The 23,291-nt window shown below is 40.9% G+C and overlaps 2 protein-coding genes across 5 annotated transcripts in view; one reads left to right on the top strand and one right to left on the bottom strand.

Moving 5' to 3' along the window:
- The first annotated feature begins 3,444 nt into the window (after positions 1–3,444).
- On the top strand, positions 3,445–19,198 carry LOC115168141 (SAM pointed domain-containing Ets transcription factor-like). The gene is made up of 5 exons (XM_029723122.1): positions 3,445–4,029; positions 11,690–12,153; positions 15,624–15,821; positions 16,609–16,791; positions 17,346–19,198. The coding sequence occupies exons 2-5, from the start codon at positions 11,703–11,705 to the stop codon at positions 17,522–17,524; spliced, it is 1,011 nt and encodes a 336-aa protein (XP_029578982.1). The 5' UTR covers positions 3,445–4,029; positions 11,690–11,702; the 3' UTR covers positions 17,525–19,198.
- Positions 18,549–23,291, bottom strand: part of LOC115168140 (protein kinase C and casein kinase substrate in neurons protein 1) — a 71,627-nt gene continuing 66,884 nt past the window's right edge. For all 4 annotated transcript variants that reach the window (XM_029723118.1, XM_029723121.1, XM_029723117.1 and 1 more), the window contains one exon: positions 18,549–22,853. In XM_029723118.1, the coding sequence (XP_029578978.1) occupies positions 22,744–22,853 (110 nt within the window). In that variant the 3' untranslated portion in view covers positions 18,549–22,743. The remainder of the gene's footprint in view (positions 22,854–23,291) is intronic.

Genomic DNA, 23,291 nt, shown 5'->3' with positions numbered 1-23,291 from the left:
TCAAGAACTTTGAAAGTTTCTTCAAGTGCACTCACAAAAACCATCAAGCGTTATGATGAAACTGGCTCTCATGAGGACCGCCACAGGAATGGAAGACCCAGAGTTACCTCTGCTGCAGAGGATAAGTTCATTAGAGTTACCAGCCTCAGAAATTGCAGCCCAAATAAATGCTTCACAGAGTTCAAGTAACAGACACATCTCAACATCAACTGTTCAGAGGAGACTGGGTGAATCAGGCCTTCATGGTCAAATTGCTGCAAAGAAACCACTACTAAAGGACACCAATATGAAGGAGAGACTTGCTTGGCCCAAGAAACACGAGCAATGGACATTAGACTGGTGGAAATTTGTCCTTTGGTCTGGATTCCAAATTGGAGATTTTTGGTTCCAACCGCCATGTCCTTGTGAGACACGATGTGGGTGAACAGATGATCTCCGCATGTGTATTTCCCACCGTAAAGCATGGAGGAGGAGGTGTTATGGTGTGGGGATGCTTTGCTGGTGACATTGTTGGTGATTTATTTAGAATTCAAGGCACACAACCAGCATGGCTACCACAGCATTCTGCAGCAATACGCCATCCCATCTGGTTTGGGCTTAGTGGGACTATCATTTGTTTTTCAACAGGACAATGACCCAACACCTCCAGGCTGTGTAAGGGCTATTTTACCAAGAAGGAGAGTGATGAAGTGCTACATCAGATGACCTGGCCTCCACAATCACTCAATCTCAACCAAATTGAGATGGTTTGGGATAAGTCAGACCGCAGAGTTTAGGAAAAGCAGCCAACAAGTGCTCAGCATTTGTGGGAACTCCTTCAAGACTTGGAAAAGCATTCCAGGTGAAGCTGGTTGAGAGAATGCCAAGAGTGTTCAAAGCTGTCATCAAGGCAAAGTGTGGCTATTTGAAGAATCTCAAATATATGAAATATATTTTGATTTGTTTAACACTTTTTTGGTTACTACTGTTATTTCATAGTTTTGATGTCTTCACTATTATTCTACAATGTTGAAAATAGTGAAAATAAAGAAAAACCCTTGAATGAGTAGGTGTTCTAAAACTTTTGACTGGTAGTGTACACCTCCACCTTTCTTGTTGACCTCATGGTAACATTTAATTCCTGTCCTGCAGCTCAGTTCAAAAGGACGACTGTATCTTTGATGTGTCTGGATGGTTTAATTTATAATCCACAGCTTAATTATTAATTTGACCACGCTTAGATATTCAATGTCTGATTTTGTTATTGTTACCCATTTACCAATTACTGCCCTTCTTTATGAGATTTTGAAAAGCTCCCTGGTCTTTGCGGTTGAATCTTAGCTTGAAATTCAATACTTGACTGACTGACTTTACAGATGTTGTATGTATGGGGGACAGAGGAAGGGTTATTCATAAAAAAATCATGGCAACCCCTATTATTTCACACAGAGTGAGTCCATGTAACTTATTATGTTATTTGTTAAGCCACATTTCACTCCTGAACTAATGTAGGTTTGCCTAAACAAATGAGCTGAATACTTATGCAACAACTATATTTTAGTTAGTTTAAAAAATGAATTTTTGTGTAGATTGTTGACCAAAAATGAAAATTAAATCAATATTAATCCCACTTTGTAACACAATAAAATGTGAAGAAATCCAAGATGTCTGAATTATTTTGCAAGGCACTGTATATATTCTTTTGGGGGAGGGGGTTGTGGGCCGCCTGGAGGTCACCCCCCTCCCCAGATAGCATATGAACCCTTCATAAGCCATGGCAAAACATTTTCAAATTTCAAGAAATTTGCTGTGAAACCTCAGACTCATTGAAAGATGTGTAGAATAGCAGGAAATTAGCTTTAAAATGACAAAATTATCTCAACCTCACTGCAAAATGTGTAGAATAGCATGAAATGAGCTATTAAACAGCACATTTTTCTGTCTTCCCCATGACAATGTGTAGAATTGCAGGAAATGTGCTTTAAAGATAGACTCAGCGATATGAAGTAGATGCAGAAAGTAACAACTAAGATTGTTGAAGCACAAGGCTTAACTTCTCCCCTGTTTTGGTCCTGTAACAGTCTGCATGCGCAGATACTGTGTGTGACTGTGTGAGAGCAAAGTCTTGCATCTTGCTCATCTCAATATCTGCGCTGCTGCTCGTTGCAATGTGATTTAGCTGAGTCTACCTCCAAAACAGCAACATTTTGTCTCAGCCTCATTGCAAAATGTGTAGAATACCATGAGATTAGCTATAAAACTGTGAATTGTTCTCTTTGACCATGGCAAAATTTGTAGAATTTAGTGTCATTTGACCAAAGCACCGGTTCCAATCAAAGTACATTTGTTTGATGACATGAAAATAGAGCTCTTTGGCAATGCACACCAGTGGTCGGTTTGGAGTCAAAATGCATGAGCAGAAAAGAACCCCATACCTACTGTAAAATATGGTGGTGGATCTTTGATGTTATGGGGCTGTTTTGCTTCCACTGGTGCTGGGGCCCTTAGTCAACGGCATCATGAACCCAGTACCAGGATATTTTAGCCAAAAATCTGGTTGCCTATGCCAGAAGGCTAAAACTTGGCCTCTAGTGGATCTTCCAGCAAGACAATAAACCCAAGCACACAACAAAATCCACAAAGAAATTGTTAATTGGCCACAAAATCAAAATGTTGCAATGGCCATCTGAGTACGGACTTCAAAACCATGGAAAACATGTGGTTTGAACTGAAGAGGGCAGTCCACTAGCACAGACGAAGGATATCAAGGCTCTTGAAGGGTTCTGTATGGAGGAATGGTCTAAGATCCCTCCCAATGTGTTCTTCAACTCATACAGCATTTCAGAAAAAGCCTCAGTGCCGTTATCCTTCCAAGGTGAGGTATTGAAAACATGGGTGTCAATCATTTTGACCCCTACCTTTTTGAGATTGTTTTTATTACTTTCTCTGAGCAATTGCATTAGTATAAAATAATATAATTTCCCTTGGTTTTTAGCTGATAATATAGCTCAGTATTTGAATAATGTATTTTATACAGTCATTTTTGCTCATCTTTATCAAGGGTGTTAATAATTTCAGACCCGATTGTATATAGAGAGTGTGCGACTCTCTCCCTTTTTTTAAATGAACTTCACTTAAAATCACAAAAAGTAGAAAGATTGGAATTTCTCATTTGGTAGGCAAATGTGGTGTTACCTGGCTTACACAATGCAGCCTGGTTCATTATGTAAATCTTTGAGTGATAAGAAATCTTTGAAAAATCTCTCACACCAATGGGATGTTGTTTTATTCACAAATCACAAACGTTGTATAGATTCCATCAAAATACTGAAGGGAGCACATTTAGGAAACTCATCCTTTTACAATGAGAAGCCATGGCTGACAGCAAAGAGTTAACTGCCACTCTTCTTAAGAGGGGCGGGAAGTTACAGATGTCGTCACGGAGTTGCTCATACACCTGTAGCTAGGTAGAACCACATTCATCATACTGTTTACCTTGGTTAAAATAGCTCCTTATAAATATGACCTGAAGTCACATTGAAGCAAGCATTCCTACGCGCACACCCTCTGGCATGAATTTGTCAGTATAGTGAGAACTTTATCACAGATAAGGCTGGCTGGCCATGATGACCAACAACCACGCCTCACACCCCACCAAGCAAGCCAGCTGAGGACTCTCTCTCAACTGTCAGAGCAGAAGAAAGCACTCCGACCACCTGATAGTGTTTGAGGCACGGCTCCAGGTATCCTGCCAAATCACCCTCTCTCTCTCTGACACATCACTGCCTCATGACCTGAGGGCCACAATCATCTGTTACAACCTGACGACTGAAACAGCCAACCAGAGAAGACCACTAGAAGAGAGCCTACATATTAAACTCATCCACCACCAGAGGAGCTTGGGACTTGAGCTTCTGCCCATCTGCATTGTGACTCACTGTGGAACTCTTCAGCACCTGCACAAGAAGTCCATTGACAGACGTGAAGACAGATATCCAGAGTGACAGTCTACCAGCTCAAACACCATCAGCAGCCTGCTTCTCTGACCAGGTATGTCTATGGACACGCCTGGGTTTGGGACAGATAGAGGTGGATCTTTTTTATAATGAAGTGGTAGACTGTCTTGAACTATGCAAGGTGGGGATGGTGGAGATGTTGATCAGTATGATTACTATGAGTTATATTCTTGAGGATAACATACTATGGAACCAGTTTGATAGGAAGACTTTCAGACAGGGATTTACACTGTAGCAGTGGACTGTTGGAGTGCTGTATCTACCATGCCACTCTTTACAGAAGGGGTCACAGTTGTACTGGACAAAGTGTCATCAAGACACTGATGAAGTATGTTTGAAGGAAACACTGTATTCACTTTTTCACTCTGTTACTGTTTTTGGCAATTACAAAGTCACTCCGATTTTCTTTGCAATATCAGAGGTGATAGAAAGAGAATCACGTGGCATTTTCATGCACCTCGGATATAAAGTTCACATGGTCTGTTTCCTTTTGATGAATTGACATTTCCTTGTTTTTCCTTGCATCCATGGAAAGTGCACAAAACTGCTTTTTAGTACGCACAGGTTAATCACACACCTGCAATGTTTTTCAGTTTTATTAAGCAGGCCCCAAGGGACACCAAACCAGTTCAACAGGTGTAATGAGTGTTTACCCACCCTCTTCTCATGAATGTGTACCTGAATTCTGTTTGGAGGTTTAGACAACACACACACACAGATGCACACACACACACACACACACACACACTGAGAAATTATTTTTTAATGCTAGTAAAGTATCTAGATAAAGAAAAAGGTGTGAATTTAAAGTAGCCCTCCCTTTGTTTAATGTGTAGGGGAATGCAATGAGTAATACATGACCAAATATCTTTCATATCGACTGAATGCCTCTGATATCACTTTAGCCATTGTTATCTATCAAGGTGTATTTTTGAACCCAGTGCTTTGTTCTAAAGAAGTATTTATTTCACATGTATACTATAGTCACACACGCACACATACCCACCAGGAAAACATAAAAATGGAGTGTGATTGTAAGACACTACCTTCTTCATTAGAATGAATATATCTCAATTCTCAAACTATTAAAACATTTGTGATTTGTACATGGTGTTATACTCAAACAATACTTTCCCTTTATTGAACTATTTCATTTTCCATAGAAGGCCCCCACTTTACAGTATTTGGTCCTCCGGCTATTTTAACTTCCCTGTAATAACTCACCAATTATGTTACACTTAGTATTGGAAATGATAAGCAATCAGCCAAAACCCCTCAAGCACAAAAGAGTAATAAAAACCTAAATGCATTTCCCACTTTATCACACAAATGCACTATACTGTCATTTATACACCTTAGTGTCAATAGCAAGATACAGCACAAGTCATACATAGGTTGGTACATTCTGGTTCTAGTGCACAGAGACACAGCACTTCTCAACAGTCTCAATATTGAATTTATGTACAGTTTTTCATCTGAGCCCTTCTATTTGCTGGATCATTCTATAATATGTGAATACGGCCAGGGCAGTATTATGAGCGGTTGCGGTTTAACCTGCACGTCAGAGGATACAATGCCACCTCCACTTCAGCTGTTACTCACACCATGAATATGGGCTGGGTTATTTGTTGTCCACCTTTTGTCTAGTATGCTGTGAGGGCAGATACTTTCATTTTGCAATTAACCTCAAATACGTTTTGGTGACCTAAAAAACTTAACCTGGTCAGTGTCCACCAGTACCTGAGCAACAAGCCAAACACCCCAGGGCCTCAGTCTGTAAGTGATAATTCAGCTATCGTGGATACAGTATTGCATGACATTGTGGACATTTATATAAATGAACTGACTGTATATAAATTACAGGTTTTTTTCAATGATTTTGGTGCAAGTACTGTATGTGGTACATTTTCACAACTCTAAGTACAAATATCTAAACAGGTCATCAAGATGGCTCATGTTTCAAAACTCTAAGCACATTTTCAATTGACTGAGTACGACAAACAAATTCTCAAAGTCACTTGTTCCGTGCACCAAATCATCTGCTTTTCAAAATACAATACTCAAATTTTTATATGATTTTCTTTTCATTTGTTGACAATACATTTAACTATCACTTTATCAATCTGCTCAAAACTGCTAACTGCTGAATCAAAATCGCATATCAATTTCCTCACGAGTGGCGTAGCGGTCTAAGGCACTACATAGCAGTGCTTGAGACGTCACTACATCCTTGGTTTGATCCCAGGCTGTGGCACAGCCAGAAGTGACCGGGAGACCCATGAAGCAGCGTACAATTGGCCCAGCATCGTCCGGGTTAGAGGAGGGCTTGGCCGGCTGGGATTTCCTTGTCCCATCGCGCTCTAGTGACTCCTTCTGGTGGGCCGGGTGCCTGCAAGCTAACTTCGGTCGCCAGTTGGATGGTGTTTCCTCCAACACATTGGTGCGGCTGGCTTCTGAGTTAAGCGAGCAGTGTGTAAAGAAGCAGTGCGGCTTGGCAGGGTTGTGTTTCAGAGGACGAATGGCTCTCGACCTTCGCCTCACCCAAGTCCGTAGGGGAGATGCAGCGATGGGACAAGACTGTAATTGGATATCACGAAATTGGGGGGGAAAGGGGTTAAAGTACCAGCAAAACAAAATATGTGCTCAACACTATACAATTCTATATTTTTACATCATAAATGTATCAACTGAAATCCATTTATGTTGGAAAGTAAAACCAAATCATATATGGATGTGGCTGTAAATACTACATCATCGTCCATCAGCCAGTGTGCTTCAATATTTCAAAGTGGAAAGAGGCACTATGTGCTACCATTTGGAATTATAGTGTGTTGTACAATGCACTGCTAAAATACCTGGGTTGTATATAACAATATATTCCACTCATCATCTGAAGCTGATTCATTTCGCCTGTCACGTCCTGACCCTAGTAAGATGTAATTTTCTATAGTAGAGTAGGTCAGGGTGTGACAGGGAGTTTGTGTTTTTCTATGTTTTCTATTTCTATGTTTGTGTTCTAGGTTTTCTATTTCTATGTTGTTTTTTGGGTTGATCTCCAATTGGAGGCAGCTGGTCCTCGTTGCCTCTGATTGGAGATCATATTTAAGTAGGGGTTTTTCTTCCTGGGTTTTGTGGGTGAATATCTTTTGAGTAGTGTTTATTTCTCTCTGCGTCACAGTTTGTTGTTTTTGTAAATTCAGTTATTTTGTGTATTGAAAAAGTTTCACGGCTTTATTAAATATGTGGAACTACAAACACGCTGCGCCTTGGTCCGATCCTTTCGACAGCCGTGACATTGCCAAGGAGAGAGACATGCGATGCTGTATCAGTTTACTTAGGTGATTTTCTACAATGTTGCATAGGGCAGAAATGGAATACACAGCACCTTGCTACACAAATATACATTTTTACAGTAGCCAACTGCTTTACAATACCCCTACAATACCCTTATATCTGATCATTTGTTTGTACTGTATAAAGATAATGAAAGTGTAAGACTGACATGTTTCTTAACATGGTCTCAACCTGTCATCGGTTTGCAAAAACAAATTGCATGTCAAGTTATAGTCAAATACTACAAATGTGTATCTTGTATTTTTTGCTATTGGATTAAAAGGTAGTTAAAATTAGTAAATGGTGAGGCTATCATTATTTGGTCCTGTGTGGCTCAGTTGGTAGAGCACAGCACTTGCTACACCAGTGTTGTGGGTTTGATTCCCACGGGGGACCAGTTAATAAAAGTATGAAAAATGTATGCACTCATTACTGTAAATCACTCTGGATAAGAGTGTCTGCTAAATGACGTAAATGTAAATTTGATGTATTGATGGCTAAACAAAATGTTCTCATGGTATTTAAACGAAAATCAAATCATCATATTTATTGGTTGCATACACATATTTAGCAGATGTTATTGCGTGAGAAATAACACACACAAAAAAATAATACTGCAAAGTTGCTTAGAAGCCAGGAACCAGGCGACCATGTCTATCAGTGCCATTTTATTTTTATGAACTCTAATCAAGAGTTCTGAACATAAGAATTGGGACATTACAAGTGAATCAGTTTAGAGTTTTGTAGTTTTGAAAATACACCACTTACATCTGAAAAATGTGCCAAAGTGATTGAAAAGATCTGATATACAGTGCCTTCAGAAAGTATTCAGACCCCTTGACTTTTTTCACATTTGTTACATTACAGCTTGATTCTAAAATTGATTAAATAGGTTTTTTCCCTCATCAATCTACACACAATACTCCATAATGACAAAACAAAAACAGGTTTTTAGAAAGTTTTGCAAATGTATGAAATAAAAAAAACGGAAATATGACATTTACATAAGTATTCAGACCATTTACTCAGTACTTTGTTGAAGCACCATTGGCAGCGATTACAGCCTTGAGTCATTACATTTACATTTTAGTCATTTAGCAGACACTCTTATCCAGAGCGACGTACAGTAGTGAATGCATACATTTCATAATTTTTTTTCGTACTGGTCCCCCGTGGGAGTCTTTGGTATGACGCTACGAGCTTGGCACACCTGTATTTGTATTTACAGCCTTCCCTGTAGCTCAGTTGGTAGAGCATGGTGTTTGCAACACCAGGGTTGTGGGTTTGATACCCACGGGGGGCCAGCACAGAAAATAAAAAAATGTAAGAAATGTATGCATTCACTACTGTAAGTCGCTCTGGACAAGAGTGTCTGCTAAATGACTAAAATGTAAATGTATTTGGGGAGTTTCTCCCATTCTTCTCTGCAAGATCCTCTCTAGCTCTGTCAGGTTGGATGAGGAGCGTTGATGCAATGCTATTTTCAGGTCTTTTCAGGTTTTGAGAATCTTAAGGTGCCTTTTGGCAAACTCCAAGTGGGCTGTCATGTGCCTTTTACTGAGGAGTGGCTTCCATTTGGCCAATCTACCATAAAGGCCTGATTGGTGGAGTACTGCAGGGATGGTTGTCCTTCTGGAAGGTTTTGGTACACTTCCCCAGATCTGTGCCTTGACACAATCCTGTCTCGGAGCTCTAAGGACAATTCCTTTGACCTCACGGCTTGGTTTTTGCTCTGACATGCACTGTCAACTGTGGGACCTTATATAGAAAGGCGTGTGACTTTCCAAATCATGTCCAATCAATTGAATTTACCACAGGTGAACTCCAATCAAGTTGTAGAAACATCTCAAGGATGATCAATGGAAACAGGATGCGCCTGAGCTCAATTTCAAGTCTCATAGCAAAGGGTTTGAATGTTTTAATGTGTATTTCAATGTGTATTTCTGTTTTAAATTATTTATACATTTGTAAACATTTCTAAAAACCTGTTTTCACTTTGTCATTATGGGGTATTGTGTTTAGACTGATGACAAAAATGTATTTCATCCATTTTAGAATAAGGCTTTAACAACAAAATGTGGAAAAAGTCAAGGGGTCTAAATACTTTCCGAATGCACTGTATTCCCATTGATTCTTGAAGAATATAACTTAGAAATGTCTCATGAGTTTACCCCATCAGAACCCAAAATATCAGCTTGTTTTAATCAAATGTTTGTAAACAATGTAAAGGTAAACAAGTGCTGTATAGCATCAAAACATGGTTAAAATTGTTATTTTGATATCATGGATGGTCAGTCCTTGCATCCATAGCTCTGTCTATGAATTTGAAAGTGGTTACATTCTTTCAGGCCCATCCCTCAGCTTTTTACCATAACAGAGGGCAGGTGACCACTTTGTTATTGTATCAATTAAGGATTCTAGCTTTTAATGGGACAATGCTACTTACTTCCCCCTAGATTATCACCTCTTAACCCAGTGATTATAATGGATAGACTGGATGTCAGTATACTCACATGTAGTTTAATTTAATGCATTAGCACCCAGTCTTGACATTACATGATGTCTGTTACCTTATGTTTAAGTGATAATGTCTGAGAAGCCGGTGTTTGAAGGATATATTGCCACAGGTGTTGTTAGGCCCGAGACGAGGCATTATCACTGTTATATAACGGTAGCCTATCGGTAAAGGGTGTTGGGTCAGTATCCGAAAGGTTGCTGGTTCAATTTCCAGAGCTGTCTAGGTGAAAAATCTGTTGATGTGTTCATGAACAACGCAATTAACCCTAATTGCTCTGGATAAGAGTGTCTGCTAAAATGTAAATAAGAATTTACATATTTTCATTAAAAACATAATTTTTATGAATTTTTTCAGACTATTTCATCCTTCCACGATATATAGTACCGACACAAATCTAAGGTTGCTAGCCAAGCCGGCTGGTCGTTTGTTCTATCGGTTCGGTTGCCAGAGACGCGACACGGTCTTAAATCTTTTTGTTCTGTATCTATGGACGTGACCCAGTCCTTTGTTCTATTGTCAATGTTCTTATTGCTATCTGGGAAACTACGGCTAATTTACAGTCATGTCAAACGGTGCAGCCAGAATAACAGCAAAGTAGCTGCATTTGCATTTCTTTAAGCTGTTTCCTAGTGACAATTATTTGGATACATCCATAACAATGAGCTAATGATGAGCGATTTAATCTGGCATAGAAAATGTGCTCTCTCGTCAGGACACTGTTGTTCAGAGGACCTAGCCAACAACACAGCTAACACAATCACTTCAAACTGAAGCTGGAAAGACCGCAAACTAGCTGCACTTCGTTTAGTTTGACCTGTTTTCTATTGACATTTGCATACATCCATAAAGATTATGCCAGCAGATTCATGATTTTGACTGTCTGAGAAAAGCCGTCTGCCTGTCTGTCTCGTCCAGACACGTTCATTACTATGGGACAGCTGGAGATCGAATTTGAATATTAAAACAATGTTGCAAATGTCGGAGAGACAGACAGTAAGGTTTATACAAATCTCCACTGTTGGAAACTAAATGTTAGTCTAAAAGATATGTGAGATAATGTCTAGATGCTTTTTATAGTGGAGATCAAGTTTATAAGTTGCCTGGCTGGGCTGATGAGACAGTGGATTGCGCAGTCCAACTGTCACGATTGTCTAGGACCAGTAGATATGTGAAATCAGGAGCAGGAGACAGAGGGCCGGAGCAACTGAGTTTTAATAATAAATACCAGACGCAATAGCCGTTGGGCACAGGGCGCGTGGCGAAGTCCGCCAGGAGAAAACACTTTTCCCAAAACAAATAAGCGCCCTGGAAAACAAACAGCGCGCGGGGCGCAGCCCGGCAATATAATGTCTACTTAATCGGATATAATTACAACTGTCCTGAGTGAACAAATGAACAATCCCGCACGAGAACCCCAACTGAAAATACACATTAAATAACCCCCCACTAATGACAAACACAAAACAGGTGCGGGATAGACAGACAAAACCAAAAGACACAGAAACAACGATCGGTGGCAGCTAATAGGCCGGCGACGACGACCGGCGAGCGCCGCCCGACCGAGGAGGGGCGCCACCTTCGTTAGATACTGTGACACCAACAAAGTGACTAGAACATTCTAATTAGAAATTGTCACTCATGGATGACAGTTGATTTTCTTTCACCAGACTGGATAAAAAAAACACTTTTCTTACACCTTACATTTGTTATGTCGATATGTGAATAGTTTGCCATCAAGTTTGCTATTGTTTTGAGAACTTTTGGAAAGGATATTTTAGTGTATCCTGTATAATAATCCCTTTATATAACATGCCTGATGAATGTCTTCCTTTCTGATCTCCAGCACTGTTGAAGCTATGGGGAGTCCAGGCTGTGACCACGTGGGGAGCACAGTGCCCCTTCCCCTGATGAGTTTCAATGACTACCCCTACTGTGTGTCTGCCCTGAGGGCCTGGGAGGAGGAGGACACCAAGCCGCCCCGTGGACTGATAAGTGTGCCTAAACACACCGCTCCTGAACGCAGCCTGCAAGGGGTGTTCCTGCCCTGCTCTGACATGCTCCTCACTGAAGACAGCTTGTGGCTGTTGAAGAAGAAAGGGACAACACCCCCTGAGCCCCCCTGTAAGCCCCTGGAGCAGTGCCCTGTCATCGACAGCCAGGGCATGGGGGTGGGCCTGGGATTGGAGGTCCCCTCTGGGCTAGAGGGACAGGTGGAAGAACGCTGTCTAGAGCAGGTCCAGAGCATTGTGTTGGGAGAGGTAATGAAGGACATAGAGACCGCCTGCAAGCTGCTCAACATTACCCCAGGTAGGAAAACTGTTTAACAACAAAGTTATTGTGTGCCTGTAATTTGTTACCATATTGTTACCATGGTATTACGGTTATTATTACTGTTATTACTGTGCTGTAAACTATGCTACTGTTTCATACAGTGCCTTCAGAAAGTATTCAGACCCCTTGACTTTTTACACATTTTGTTACGTTATAGCCTTATTCTAAAATGGATTAAAAAAAAAAAATCCTCAGAAATCTTCACACAATACCAGCATAATGACAAAGTGAAAACAGGTTTTTGCAAATGTATTAAAAATAAAAAACAGAAATACCTTCTTTACATGAGTATTCAGACCCTTCGCTATGAGATAAATTGATTGGACATGATTTGGAAAGGCACACACCTGTCTATATAAGGTCCCACATTTGACAGTGCATGTCAGAGCAAAAACCATGACGTCAAAGGAATTGTCCGTAGAGCTCTGAGACAGGATTGTGTCGAGGCACAGATCTGGGGAAGTGTACCAAAAAAATTATGCAGCATTGAATGTCCCCAAGAACACAGTGGCCTCCATCATTCTAAAATGGAAGAAGTTTGGAACCACCAAGACTCTTCCCAGAGCTGGCCTCCTAGCCAAACTGAGCAATCGGGGAAATGGGCCCAGGTCAGGGAAGTGACCAAGAACCCGATTGGTTCAGTGAAGCATGGTGGTGGCAGCATCATGCTGTGGGGATGTTTTTCAGTGGCAGAGACTGGGAGAGTAGTCAGGATTGAGGCAAAGATGAACGGAGAGAGATCCTTGATGAACACCCGCTCCAGAGCGCTCAGGACCTCAGACTGGTGTGAAGGTTCACCTTCCAACAGGACAACGACCCTAAGCACACAGCCAAGACAACGCAGTAGTGGCTTCGGGACAAGTCTCTGAATGTCCTCGAGTGGCCCAGCCAGAGCCTGGACTTGAACCCGATCGAACATCTCTGGAGAGACCTGAAAATAGCTGTGCAGCAACGCTCCCCATCCAACCTGGCTGAGCTTAAGAGGATCTGCAGAGAAGAATGGGAGAAACTCCCCAAATACAGGTGTGCCAAGCTTGTAGTGTCATACCCAAGAAGACTTGAGGCTGTAATCGCTGCCAAAGGTGCTTCAACAAAGTATTGAGTAAAGGGTCTGAATATTTATGTAAATGTGATATTTCTTTTTTTACAGTTTTTTTCTTTGTCATTATTGAGTATTGTGGGTAGATTAATAAAGATTTAAAAAAACGATTGAATCAATTTTAGAATAAGGCTGTAACCTACCAAAATGTGAAAAATTCAAGAGGTCTGAATAGTCTCCAAAAGAGATAGACCTCATGTCTCTATCAGTCTCAGGGCCTGTCATGTTCACAACAGTTAAACATGTGACCTGTCACTGTCTGTAGAATGACAGAGAATAAGGATAAAAGAGCACTGAGAAAAGTCTCACAGTTGAAATACCCCATTATCCACTGTCAGATCTTACTTATAGGAAAGCAAACAAAACAGTAAAGGTCACCATTTACTGTAGGGTGCCCTTTTTTATGCGACATTGTGACTTCTATGCTAATAAATAAGACTTCTATGCTAATAATATACACTGCTCAAAAAAATAAAGGGAACACTTAAACAACACAGTGTAACTCCAAGGCAATCACACTTCTGTGAAATCAAACTGTCCACTTAGGAAGCAACACTGATTGACAATACATTTCACATGCTGTTGTGCAAATGGAATAGACAACAGGTGGAAATTATAGGCAATTAGCAAGACACCCCCAATAAAGGAGTGGTTCTGCAGGTGGTAACCACAGACCACTTCTCAGTTCCTATGCTTCCTGGCTGATGTTTTGGTCACTTTTGAATGCTGGCGGTGCTTTCACTCTAGTGGTAGCATGAGACGGAGTCTACAACCCACACAAGTGGCTCAGGTAGTGCAGCTCATCCAGGATGGCACATCAATGCGAGCTGTGGCAAGAAGGTTTGCTGTGTCTGTCAGCGTAGTGTCCAGAGCATGGAGGCGCAACCAGGAGACAGGCCAGTACACCAGGAGACGTGGAGGAGGCCGTAGGAGGGCAACAACCCAGCAGCAGGACCGCTACCTCCGCCTTTGTGCAAGGAGGAGCAGGAGAAGCACTGCCAGAGCCCTGCAAAATGACCTCCAGCAGGCCACAAATGTGCATGTGTCTGCTCAAACGGTTAGAAACAGACTCCATGAGGGTGGTATGAGGGCCCGACATCCACAGGTGGGAGTTGTGCTTACAGCCCAACACCGTGCAGGATGTTTGGCATTTGCCAGAGAACACCAAGATTGGCAAATTCGCCACTGGCACCCTGTGCTCTTCACAGATGAAAGCAGGTTCACACTGAACATGTGACAGACGTGACAGAGTCTGGAGACGCCGTGGAGAACGTTCTGCTGCCTGCAACATCCTCCAGCATGACCAGTTTGGCGGTGGGTCAGTCATGGTGTGGGGTGGCATTTCTTTGGGGGGCCGCACAGTCCTCCATGTGCTCGCCAGAGGTAGCCTGACTGCCATTAGGTACCGAGATGAGATCCTCAGACCCCTTGTGAGACCATATGCTGGTGCGGTTGGCCCTGGGTTCCTCCTAATGCAAGACAATGCTAGACCTCATGTGGCTGGAGTGTGTCAGCAGTTCCTGCAAGAGGAAGGCATTGATGCTATGGACTGGCCCGTCCGTTCCCCAGACCTGAATCCAATTGAGCACATCTGGGACATCATGTCTCGCTCCATCCACCAACGCCACGTTGCACCACAGACTGTCCAGGAGTTGGCGGATGCTTTAGTCCAGGTCTGGGAGGAGATCCCTCAGGAGACCATCCGCCACCTCATCAGGAGCATGCCCAGGCGTTGTAGGGAGGTCATACAGGCACGTGGAGGCCACACACACTACTGAGCCTCATTTTGACTTGTTTTAAGGACATTACATCAAAGTTGGATCAGCCTGTAGTGTGGTTTTCCACTTTAATTTTGAGTGCGACTCCAAATCCAGACCTCCATGGGTTGATAAATTGGATTTCCATTGATTATTTTTGTGTGATTTTGTTGTCAGCACATTCAACTATGTAAAGAAAAAAGTATTTAATAAGATTATTTCTTTCATTCAGATCTAGGATGTGTTGTTTAAGTGTTCCCTTTATTTTTTTGAGCAGTATATTATGATTATTATTATCACTGCATTGTTGGGAAAGAGCTCTCAAGGTAAGGATTTTACTGTACTGTTTTACAGCTGTTGTATGCTGTGCACGTGGCACTGAAACTTGAAACTTTAATACCACTGACGCTGGGCTAAGCCCAATGACAGAAGTGTCTGGGGCCTCTCCACCCTGTGCAAATGCCTCTGTTGACAATTCAGAATTTCACATGCCTCATTTCACATGCTCACTCACTCACAACCTGTCATAGGAAAGACAAATATCAGTTCAGAAATGGTATACAGTACAATGTACCTCATCGCCTCTGCAGAACCCATGGAGTGGAACTGTGGGAACGTCCAGAAGTGGCTGCTGTGGACAGAGCACCTGTACAGACTACCCCAGGTGGGAAAGGTGTTCCAGGAGCTCAGTGGGAAGGACCTGTGCTCCATGACAGAGGAGGACTTCAGGCAGCGCTCAATGCAATGTGGAGACCTGCTGTTTGCTCACCTGGACATCTGGAGATCAGGTAGGGCAACTGACAACCTTGAACGAATCTGTTATTCAGACTGTGGTATATATACACTGAGCGTACACAACATTAGGAACACCTTCCTAATATTGAGTTGCACCCCCTTTTGCCCTCAGAACAGCCTCAATTTGCTGGGGCATTGACTCTACAAGGTGTCGAAAACGTTACACAGGGATGCTGGCCCACGTTGACTCCAATGCTTCCCACTCTTGTGTCAAGTTGGCTGGATGTCCTTTGGGTGGTGGGCCATTCTTGATATACATGGGAAACTGTTGAGTGTGAAAAACCCAGCAGCGTTACAGTTCTTGACACACTGAAACTGGCGCACCTGGCACCTACTACCATACCCCGTTCAAAGACACTTAAATATTTTGTCTTGCCCATTCACCCTCTGAGTTGCACACATACACAATCCATGTCTCAATTGTATCAAGGCTTAAAAATACTTATTTAACCTGTCGCCTCCCCTTTATCTACAATGATTGAAGTGGACTTAACAAGTGATATCAAGAAGGGATCATAACTTCCACCTGGATTCACCTGGTCAGTCTATGGCATGGAAAGAGCAGGTGTTCTTAATGTTTTGTACGCTTATATTATAATATGGCATATATTTAATTTATGGTGTGCGTCATTCCATTGAAAATTATTGAATGTTTTATAGCCACAAGCCAAAGCCTTGGCTCATTCACTATATAGATAGTACTGTAGTTTTCAGATATTTTCTTAGTCATATGTTGAGATAACAAATGCGTAATCCTGTTCAATGTTGTTTTTGTCACAGCTGCATGCATGAAAGTGTGTTGCACACCAGGAGATACCAAGTTACATGGTGCTGAGGAGACGTGTCCAGAGGCTGACTCATCCTGCTCAAGCCAGCCCATCCACCTGTGGCAGTTCCTTAGACAGCTGCTCCTCAAGCCACACAACTATGGACGCTGCATCCGCTGGCTCAACAAGGAGAAAGGTGAGTGGGCAGGGGAAAGAGGGGGGAGTCCAGACAGGTGTATGGTGTAGCCTGGAATTTCAGCCTGTTCAGGTGGGATAGAGTTTTTGGCCCAGTCATGACATCACAATCTGATCTGATTATTCTGACCAATGACCAGTCATCTTTTATTTTGCATATGATTCCTCCTTTGAAAGGGTAGGCTCTAGACTCTAGATTCAAGACGGTCCGATGCGCCAATCAGGGCGGTGTATGTAGATATATTTAAATTCCTATAAACACGCCCACAGGCACAGACTGAGCATTTCAATGACAAAAGGTTATTTTTATATTTTTATGAAATAGACACAGACAGTAATTTATTAAAAATATAGTGATGATTTAAAAGCTAAAATAAAAAGACTGGATGGGGGCTTTAAAGCTGAGGGTGTCCTAAAATGTACACTGTAAGGGTGAGAACATTTGGCCATGTGAACTGACTTGGGTTATTAAACATTTGGGGCTTATTGTCCATTGGTTGCTGAAAAAAGTGAAATGTTCCATCTCTTGCATTTTATTTTTCCTTTAATCATCAGGTATCTTCAAAATCGAAAACTCGGCTCATGTAGCCAGGTTATGGGGCCTCAGAAAGAACCGTCCAGCTATGAACTACGACAAGCTGAGTCGCTCTATCCGACAGTACTACAAGAAGGGCATCATCCGCAAGCCTGATGTGTCCCAGAGACTGGTCTATCAGTTTGTCCACCCTGTATGAAGCTGTTGAGCAGCCAGCCAGAAGAGGAGAACACGAGTGGTGATGACTGGTGACAACTGAAAAAAGCCTCTAACTGCTGTTTTAGCTCCAGCATTAACAATGCACTGTATAGACTACCTCCTGCATTGTGCACTCCTGCCTAATTTCAATATTCTTATGTGTAACCTGATTGCATATGGGAATTTATTGTCACATTGCATTAGATATGTAATGTTTTACATTTCCAATATTGTTGAAACAATTTTAATATTAATTGTCCAATATTTCAATTTTTCAAATGTAAATTCCATATGTTTGTATACTTTTTCTCTGATTATGAACTCACATTAATCACCAGTACATCAGCTACTATTTATTTCTTCATTTGTAATGGTTGCTCTTTTTAGTGCCATTTACATTTCAACATGTCCCTCCTTACAACCCATAGCACTTACAAATGTTACGATTTACATAATTAGTTCTCTGAAGCTTGCTTTGGAAACTACAGTGGACTAAGCTATGGCGAATATACAATGTACTATAGAATGGATTGAATATGTTCACTGCTGATCTCTAGAAGCAGTCCAATGTTAAGGCCACTTCCTGGGTCACAGTCACAGCTGTTTACCCCATACAGTAGGGCCAATTATGATCCTGATGTAGATTTGTAATATTACAGATCTCATTGAACTGAAATTATTTGACTCTGGTGCCCATTCCCTGGCAGAAGAATACAGTCTAATAAGAATTAGTGAATACAGTGAATACTGTAATACAAGCATTTCAATACCACTGCCACATTTCAAGTGCTAGGAACTGTATGTAGAGTCGAATACCTGTGTCAGAGATTTAGTGGCTGGATACATACAAATGTTGGAATATAATATTGCATATTTCTAATGACAATGTGTAAGAATGTGTTTAAATACTGAATGTGTTTAAAACAAAGCAGCCTTTTTTCATCAAGCACCCTAAGACTACAATCATAGCATATCATAACCCATAATGCACAGTCAAAATGCATTCAAAAAACACACACAGGACACAAAACATTTTGTTTGTATTCTCAACAAACTTGTTTTCCCCTTTCAAACCAATATCGTAATATTGACACCATCACAACAGCTTTGATTCAGAATATCATCCTTATAATCATCTTTATGCATATTTAAATGAACCTTGTGTTACATTAAGATGAACAGGCACTACACCAGTTAGGAGATCAAATTACATCACTAACTATAAACATACACACGTCTGCTAAGACAGGGGTTTCACAACATGAGCCGTGTCCCCCTTGTGTGCATAAGGAAGAGAAAAATCAACGTAAAAAAGCATTTACATATTCACCGTTTTTACTGCCTCAATGTAGTTAGGTTTAATTTCCAACTCAACACAGTTGTACAGTTACAATAGAATATAATCCTTAAATTATCATATACAAATCTGACAGCGTGGGGTAACGTCACGCTCTTATATGGTACATTGACAATTCCATTGCGATGCAATTCATACGATATGGTACCTATTACCTAATATGCTTTCCATTGCTGTTATTTTGTTGTAACACATTTGCATGTATGACACAACATTTTGTCTTAGTATTTGATCACTTGCATTTTTTTTATGTTTTTTTTTTTTACAGTTACACAACTCATACACGCTGGATGATAAAGATTTTTGTTTCCCAAAAAATATCTACCCGAGGTGTGTGTGTGTGTGTAAAGGCTATAAGATCATTTGATGATATTAGTTATTTTTGCTGGGCAGTTTACACTAAGATACATAACTTGTGAGCTGGTGATGTGTTCTCTCAACAGTGATACCAAGACCTGGTGAAATCTCCTCTGAAGCCATAACCTAAACACATCTTGCCAATATAATAATGTTCTATGACATAAAACTTGAGGTTTAACCTCATGTCCATGACCCCTGTTCTGTGCAAAGCTTTCTGCTCTCACAACATTATTGCATGTCTGATTTAGATAGCCCACCATTGGCAAAAATATTTGCATCAGACAACATCTGATAAGCTAGATGTGTCAGCAAGTACTGTAGTATTTTCTGTATATACAGTACGTGTATTTAAAGCAGGGGCTGAGTTAGGTGTGAGCATGTGAAGTATACTACCAGGAGCAATCTAAAGTAGAGTTAATTACTTCTGTCAAAGAAATGATTTCTGATATACTGTAGTCACTGTGCTCTTGTCTTCCCCCCTGTGGATCAACTATTGAATGATCAAATAAATACTGAGACAACAGGTAGCAGTTAGTTGCATGACAGGGTTATGTGATATGTGAGTTATTGCATGAGGAAAGAGTTTTATGCATTTCAGATTTCGGTCATTCTTTGGCTCAGTAGGGGGCCGATTCCGACCCGAGTTAAGTGCGCGTAAATGGAACATAGTTCCCTTTTTATGAACTTTTATCTCTATGCTTGTACTGACCTTGAATTTAAGCATGAGAATAGCATGCTATTCACCTGCTATTGGTTCGGGGTGGAGATCTAAGAAACGAAGGCGTGACGGAGGAGTGTCTACAGATACGCCGTATTCTGACCGTGACCTAATTCCCTAATAATTCCACTACATTGACACAGTAGCGAATCTGCCAGTTCCAATTGGAAAAAGCATCATTTTTTTCCCTAGATATAAATAACAGCATTATCCATGCACTGCAATGTTTAAATTGATAAGAGCTATTGATAAGAGCTAGGTAAATGAGTAATCCGTTTGGAGAAGGGGATTATAAATACACATAGCAATTGTTTTAGATGATTTTTCCTTATGATCCCAGGAGACGAATGTGAAACCAGTCATATGGAAGCAAACTGAAAATCATATCAACATGACATTTAGAATTTTAATTGTGTGCCCTCATCATTTGCGTGGATGAAATTTGGAGACCCAAGCTATAGGCTTCTGTAGGGCTGAACCTGGCTAGTTGATGATGTTTGTGCATTTGAATGTTTTAATTATATACCCAGGCTTTTCTCCTTTTTATTTTACAATTTGTATCATGTTAAATATTAGCCAATATCGGGAGCCACCGTCAGTAATACCCACATACATTTATAAAACTGTCACTTTAGTGTCAGTAAAAAAGAAAATTGTAGCTTACATTTTGCATCCTTCCATTCCATTCTGTTTACCTTTCTTTCCTCTGTCACCTCTGTGTAGTTGTTCCTGAGGGTTGCTAGCATTAGTGGATCATATTAGGCTAACGTTGTGCAATCATTTGGGACATGTAGCCTATTTGAATCCTTCTGGAACTCAGACCACACGTAGCAGGTTAAACCTGGAGTCTGGCGCACGGTTCACAACGACTGGACCATCGTCCAACAGTTCCATGATTAGTGAGAATTAGACTAGATTTATAGGACTATTGTTCAAACCTCATACACCTTTCACTAATTCATGGAGTGAACTTGAATATGATAACTTTCAGGATAAATCAAACCACTGTATTTTTTATTCATCAATATATTTCATGCGTAAAGGCTTTCCAAACCTGTTTTTTTATGATTCATATATACTTTCCTAACCCTTAAAATTTGCCTACATAATCTACCAAATCAGAGAATTTTGAAATATACCAGCTGGTGATGAAAAGGAGATGAATATGCATATATTTAGATGGCTTTCTTTCATTGATCCCTATATTCGGAACCCGTTCTCTAGATGTATTCTAGTCTGTCGTCAAAGTTCTAATTAAAGGTACACCGTATTTAAAGGGATGGCTTAAGATAAATGTACTGAAAACCCTATTGAATGAAGAATCCCAGAGAAAATCAGTTGGCCAGCAAGTGGGAGGGTTTATTAGCGGTTTAATTAAATGTATTCAGCACGCACAAGGGAACCACGCCTGCAAAGCCTGTTACGCACCTTCATAAGGTTAGTCTGAATACCAACTACTGAGAAGTGCGTAGGAAAGGCATGTGTAGGAAAGGGCGTACACTTCCTAAGTCAGAATTGAGTTCCTAGGGGAATGGGCTCATAAGTGCTTTTTGCCTTGTAGGGTTCTCTATGACAGTGGACATGTTTAGTTAAAAACAGCATGTCTCCTTCCAGGCCCCTACAACTACATGTCCACATTTTCATTTTATATCCTGAAAACAACTACATTTACAATTAATATGCCTGATTACGTCACCTGAACAATCAAATCTTTCTAGTTACCACTGACAGATAAAATAAAAGCAAGCTGGTGATTATATCATGCCCACTGACCCCAAAAATACAGAATTCCCCTCACAGGTATTCTAGATAATACCCCGCAAGGAATTGAAATGAACAGGCATTGTAGATATACCCTGCAATTAATTGAAATTAACAGGTATTGTAGATATACCCTGCAATGAATTGAAATGAGATGTTATGATTCAAGGATGGTGATGGGAAGAGAGAAAAAGGTATATACACCAACTCCACTTCCGGTTATGAAGTCTGACACAAGTTTGTGGTGCTATTCCAATGCTGTTTCTGTGTCTAATGGTGAACTCTGATCCTCTGCATTGGTTTTCATATGAGCGGATTTGTTGCATCTTGTAGCCTTAATATGGCTTGGAGGTTTAGGGAAAGCCTGTTGCATAGCACATTCTGCTATAGGAAACCAACAGAGAAACAGAGATAAACACATAGTGTAGCAATGCACACACTGGTAAAAGGGATTAGACCAAATCACAAAAAATAAAATAATAAAATCTATGATACATTTTGTGGTACTTTTAACAATAAACAGCATTCCCAATGTAAACATGAGGACTGAACACATAGCATTGAAAATGCTACACAAAATGGCGCCATATACACACAATGCAGGCCGAGTAGCTTGTTCTGGTTAAACGGATAGGTAGGTATAATTGGTTACATTATTGTCACACTGTTATAGGAGAATGTAGTGCAAATTTATTTTACATCAACTGCATGATCTTTATATCAAACACAGCACGGATATGCAAAATGTGTCCCTGCATTGGCTCAATGTTTGTTTGAGTTTGTGTAGACTGGCATAAATGCTGCTCCTGTTTAGTGTTTAAGTCCTCCCCACCTCAAATACTGGATAAATATAATATTGATATATTGTCTTTTCTTACGTTACTAAGATTATATTTAGTCAAGACTGCTTGGCGCATCTGTTGGGCAAGGGATGTGTTGTTCGTAAGTCTCTGGCTCTGTGCAGTGCCATTGGATGGGACAGTCCGAGCTGCCTCCAATAGCATATCCTCCTCCTCTGGGGTCATTAAATCTCCTCGACGTAATTGGCCGGGTACAGTCCCTCTCGGCCTGTATCCAGGCGACCTCGACACCAGCCTTGGTCATCTTCATCCTCAGTCTTGGTCAGTTCATCACCTGTGAAGAACATATGTACATCTCCTTAATCAACATGCATTCTATGCTCTTTCCATGACTGAACAACATCATGGTCAATAGTACATTCGGACATCTCTGTTGTTTCCTTTATCACATCACTGTTCGCAAAGATCAGGCAGGATGTGCATCATGTTGTTAGGAAGGCCCTACTAACACCCTGTAATATAGGGACAGTCAGAAGACAATTGCTAATGACTAGCAGGTGCCTGTAATTGGAGGAAGTAGAATGTGGCCATTATTGACTAACCACTACAATCTTCCTCTGGGAATAAAGTGGCTTTGGAATGGAATGCACAGAGATAGCAGGTCATTTCCCGTGACCTCATCTCCACCCCCCTATCAAGTCAGCTTGGCCATAATAAGCCATCTGGCACTGATAGTTGAGGTAAACTGCACTGTTGGACTCAAATCTTAGGG

The sequence above is a fragment of the Salmo trutta genome, chromosome 30 (assembly GCF_901001165.1).
Source record: "Salmo trutta chromosome 30, fSalTru1.1, whole genome shotgun sequence".
NCBI lineage: Eukaryota > Metazoa > Chordata > Actinopteri > Salmoniformes > Salmonidae > Salmo > Salmo trutta.
This window is presented reverse-complemented; position numbering and strand designations above follow the sequence as displayed.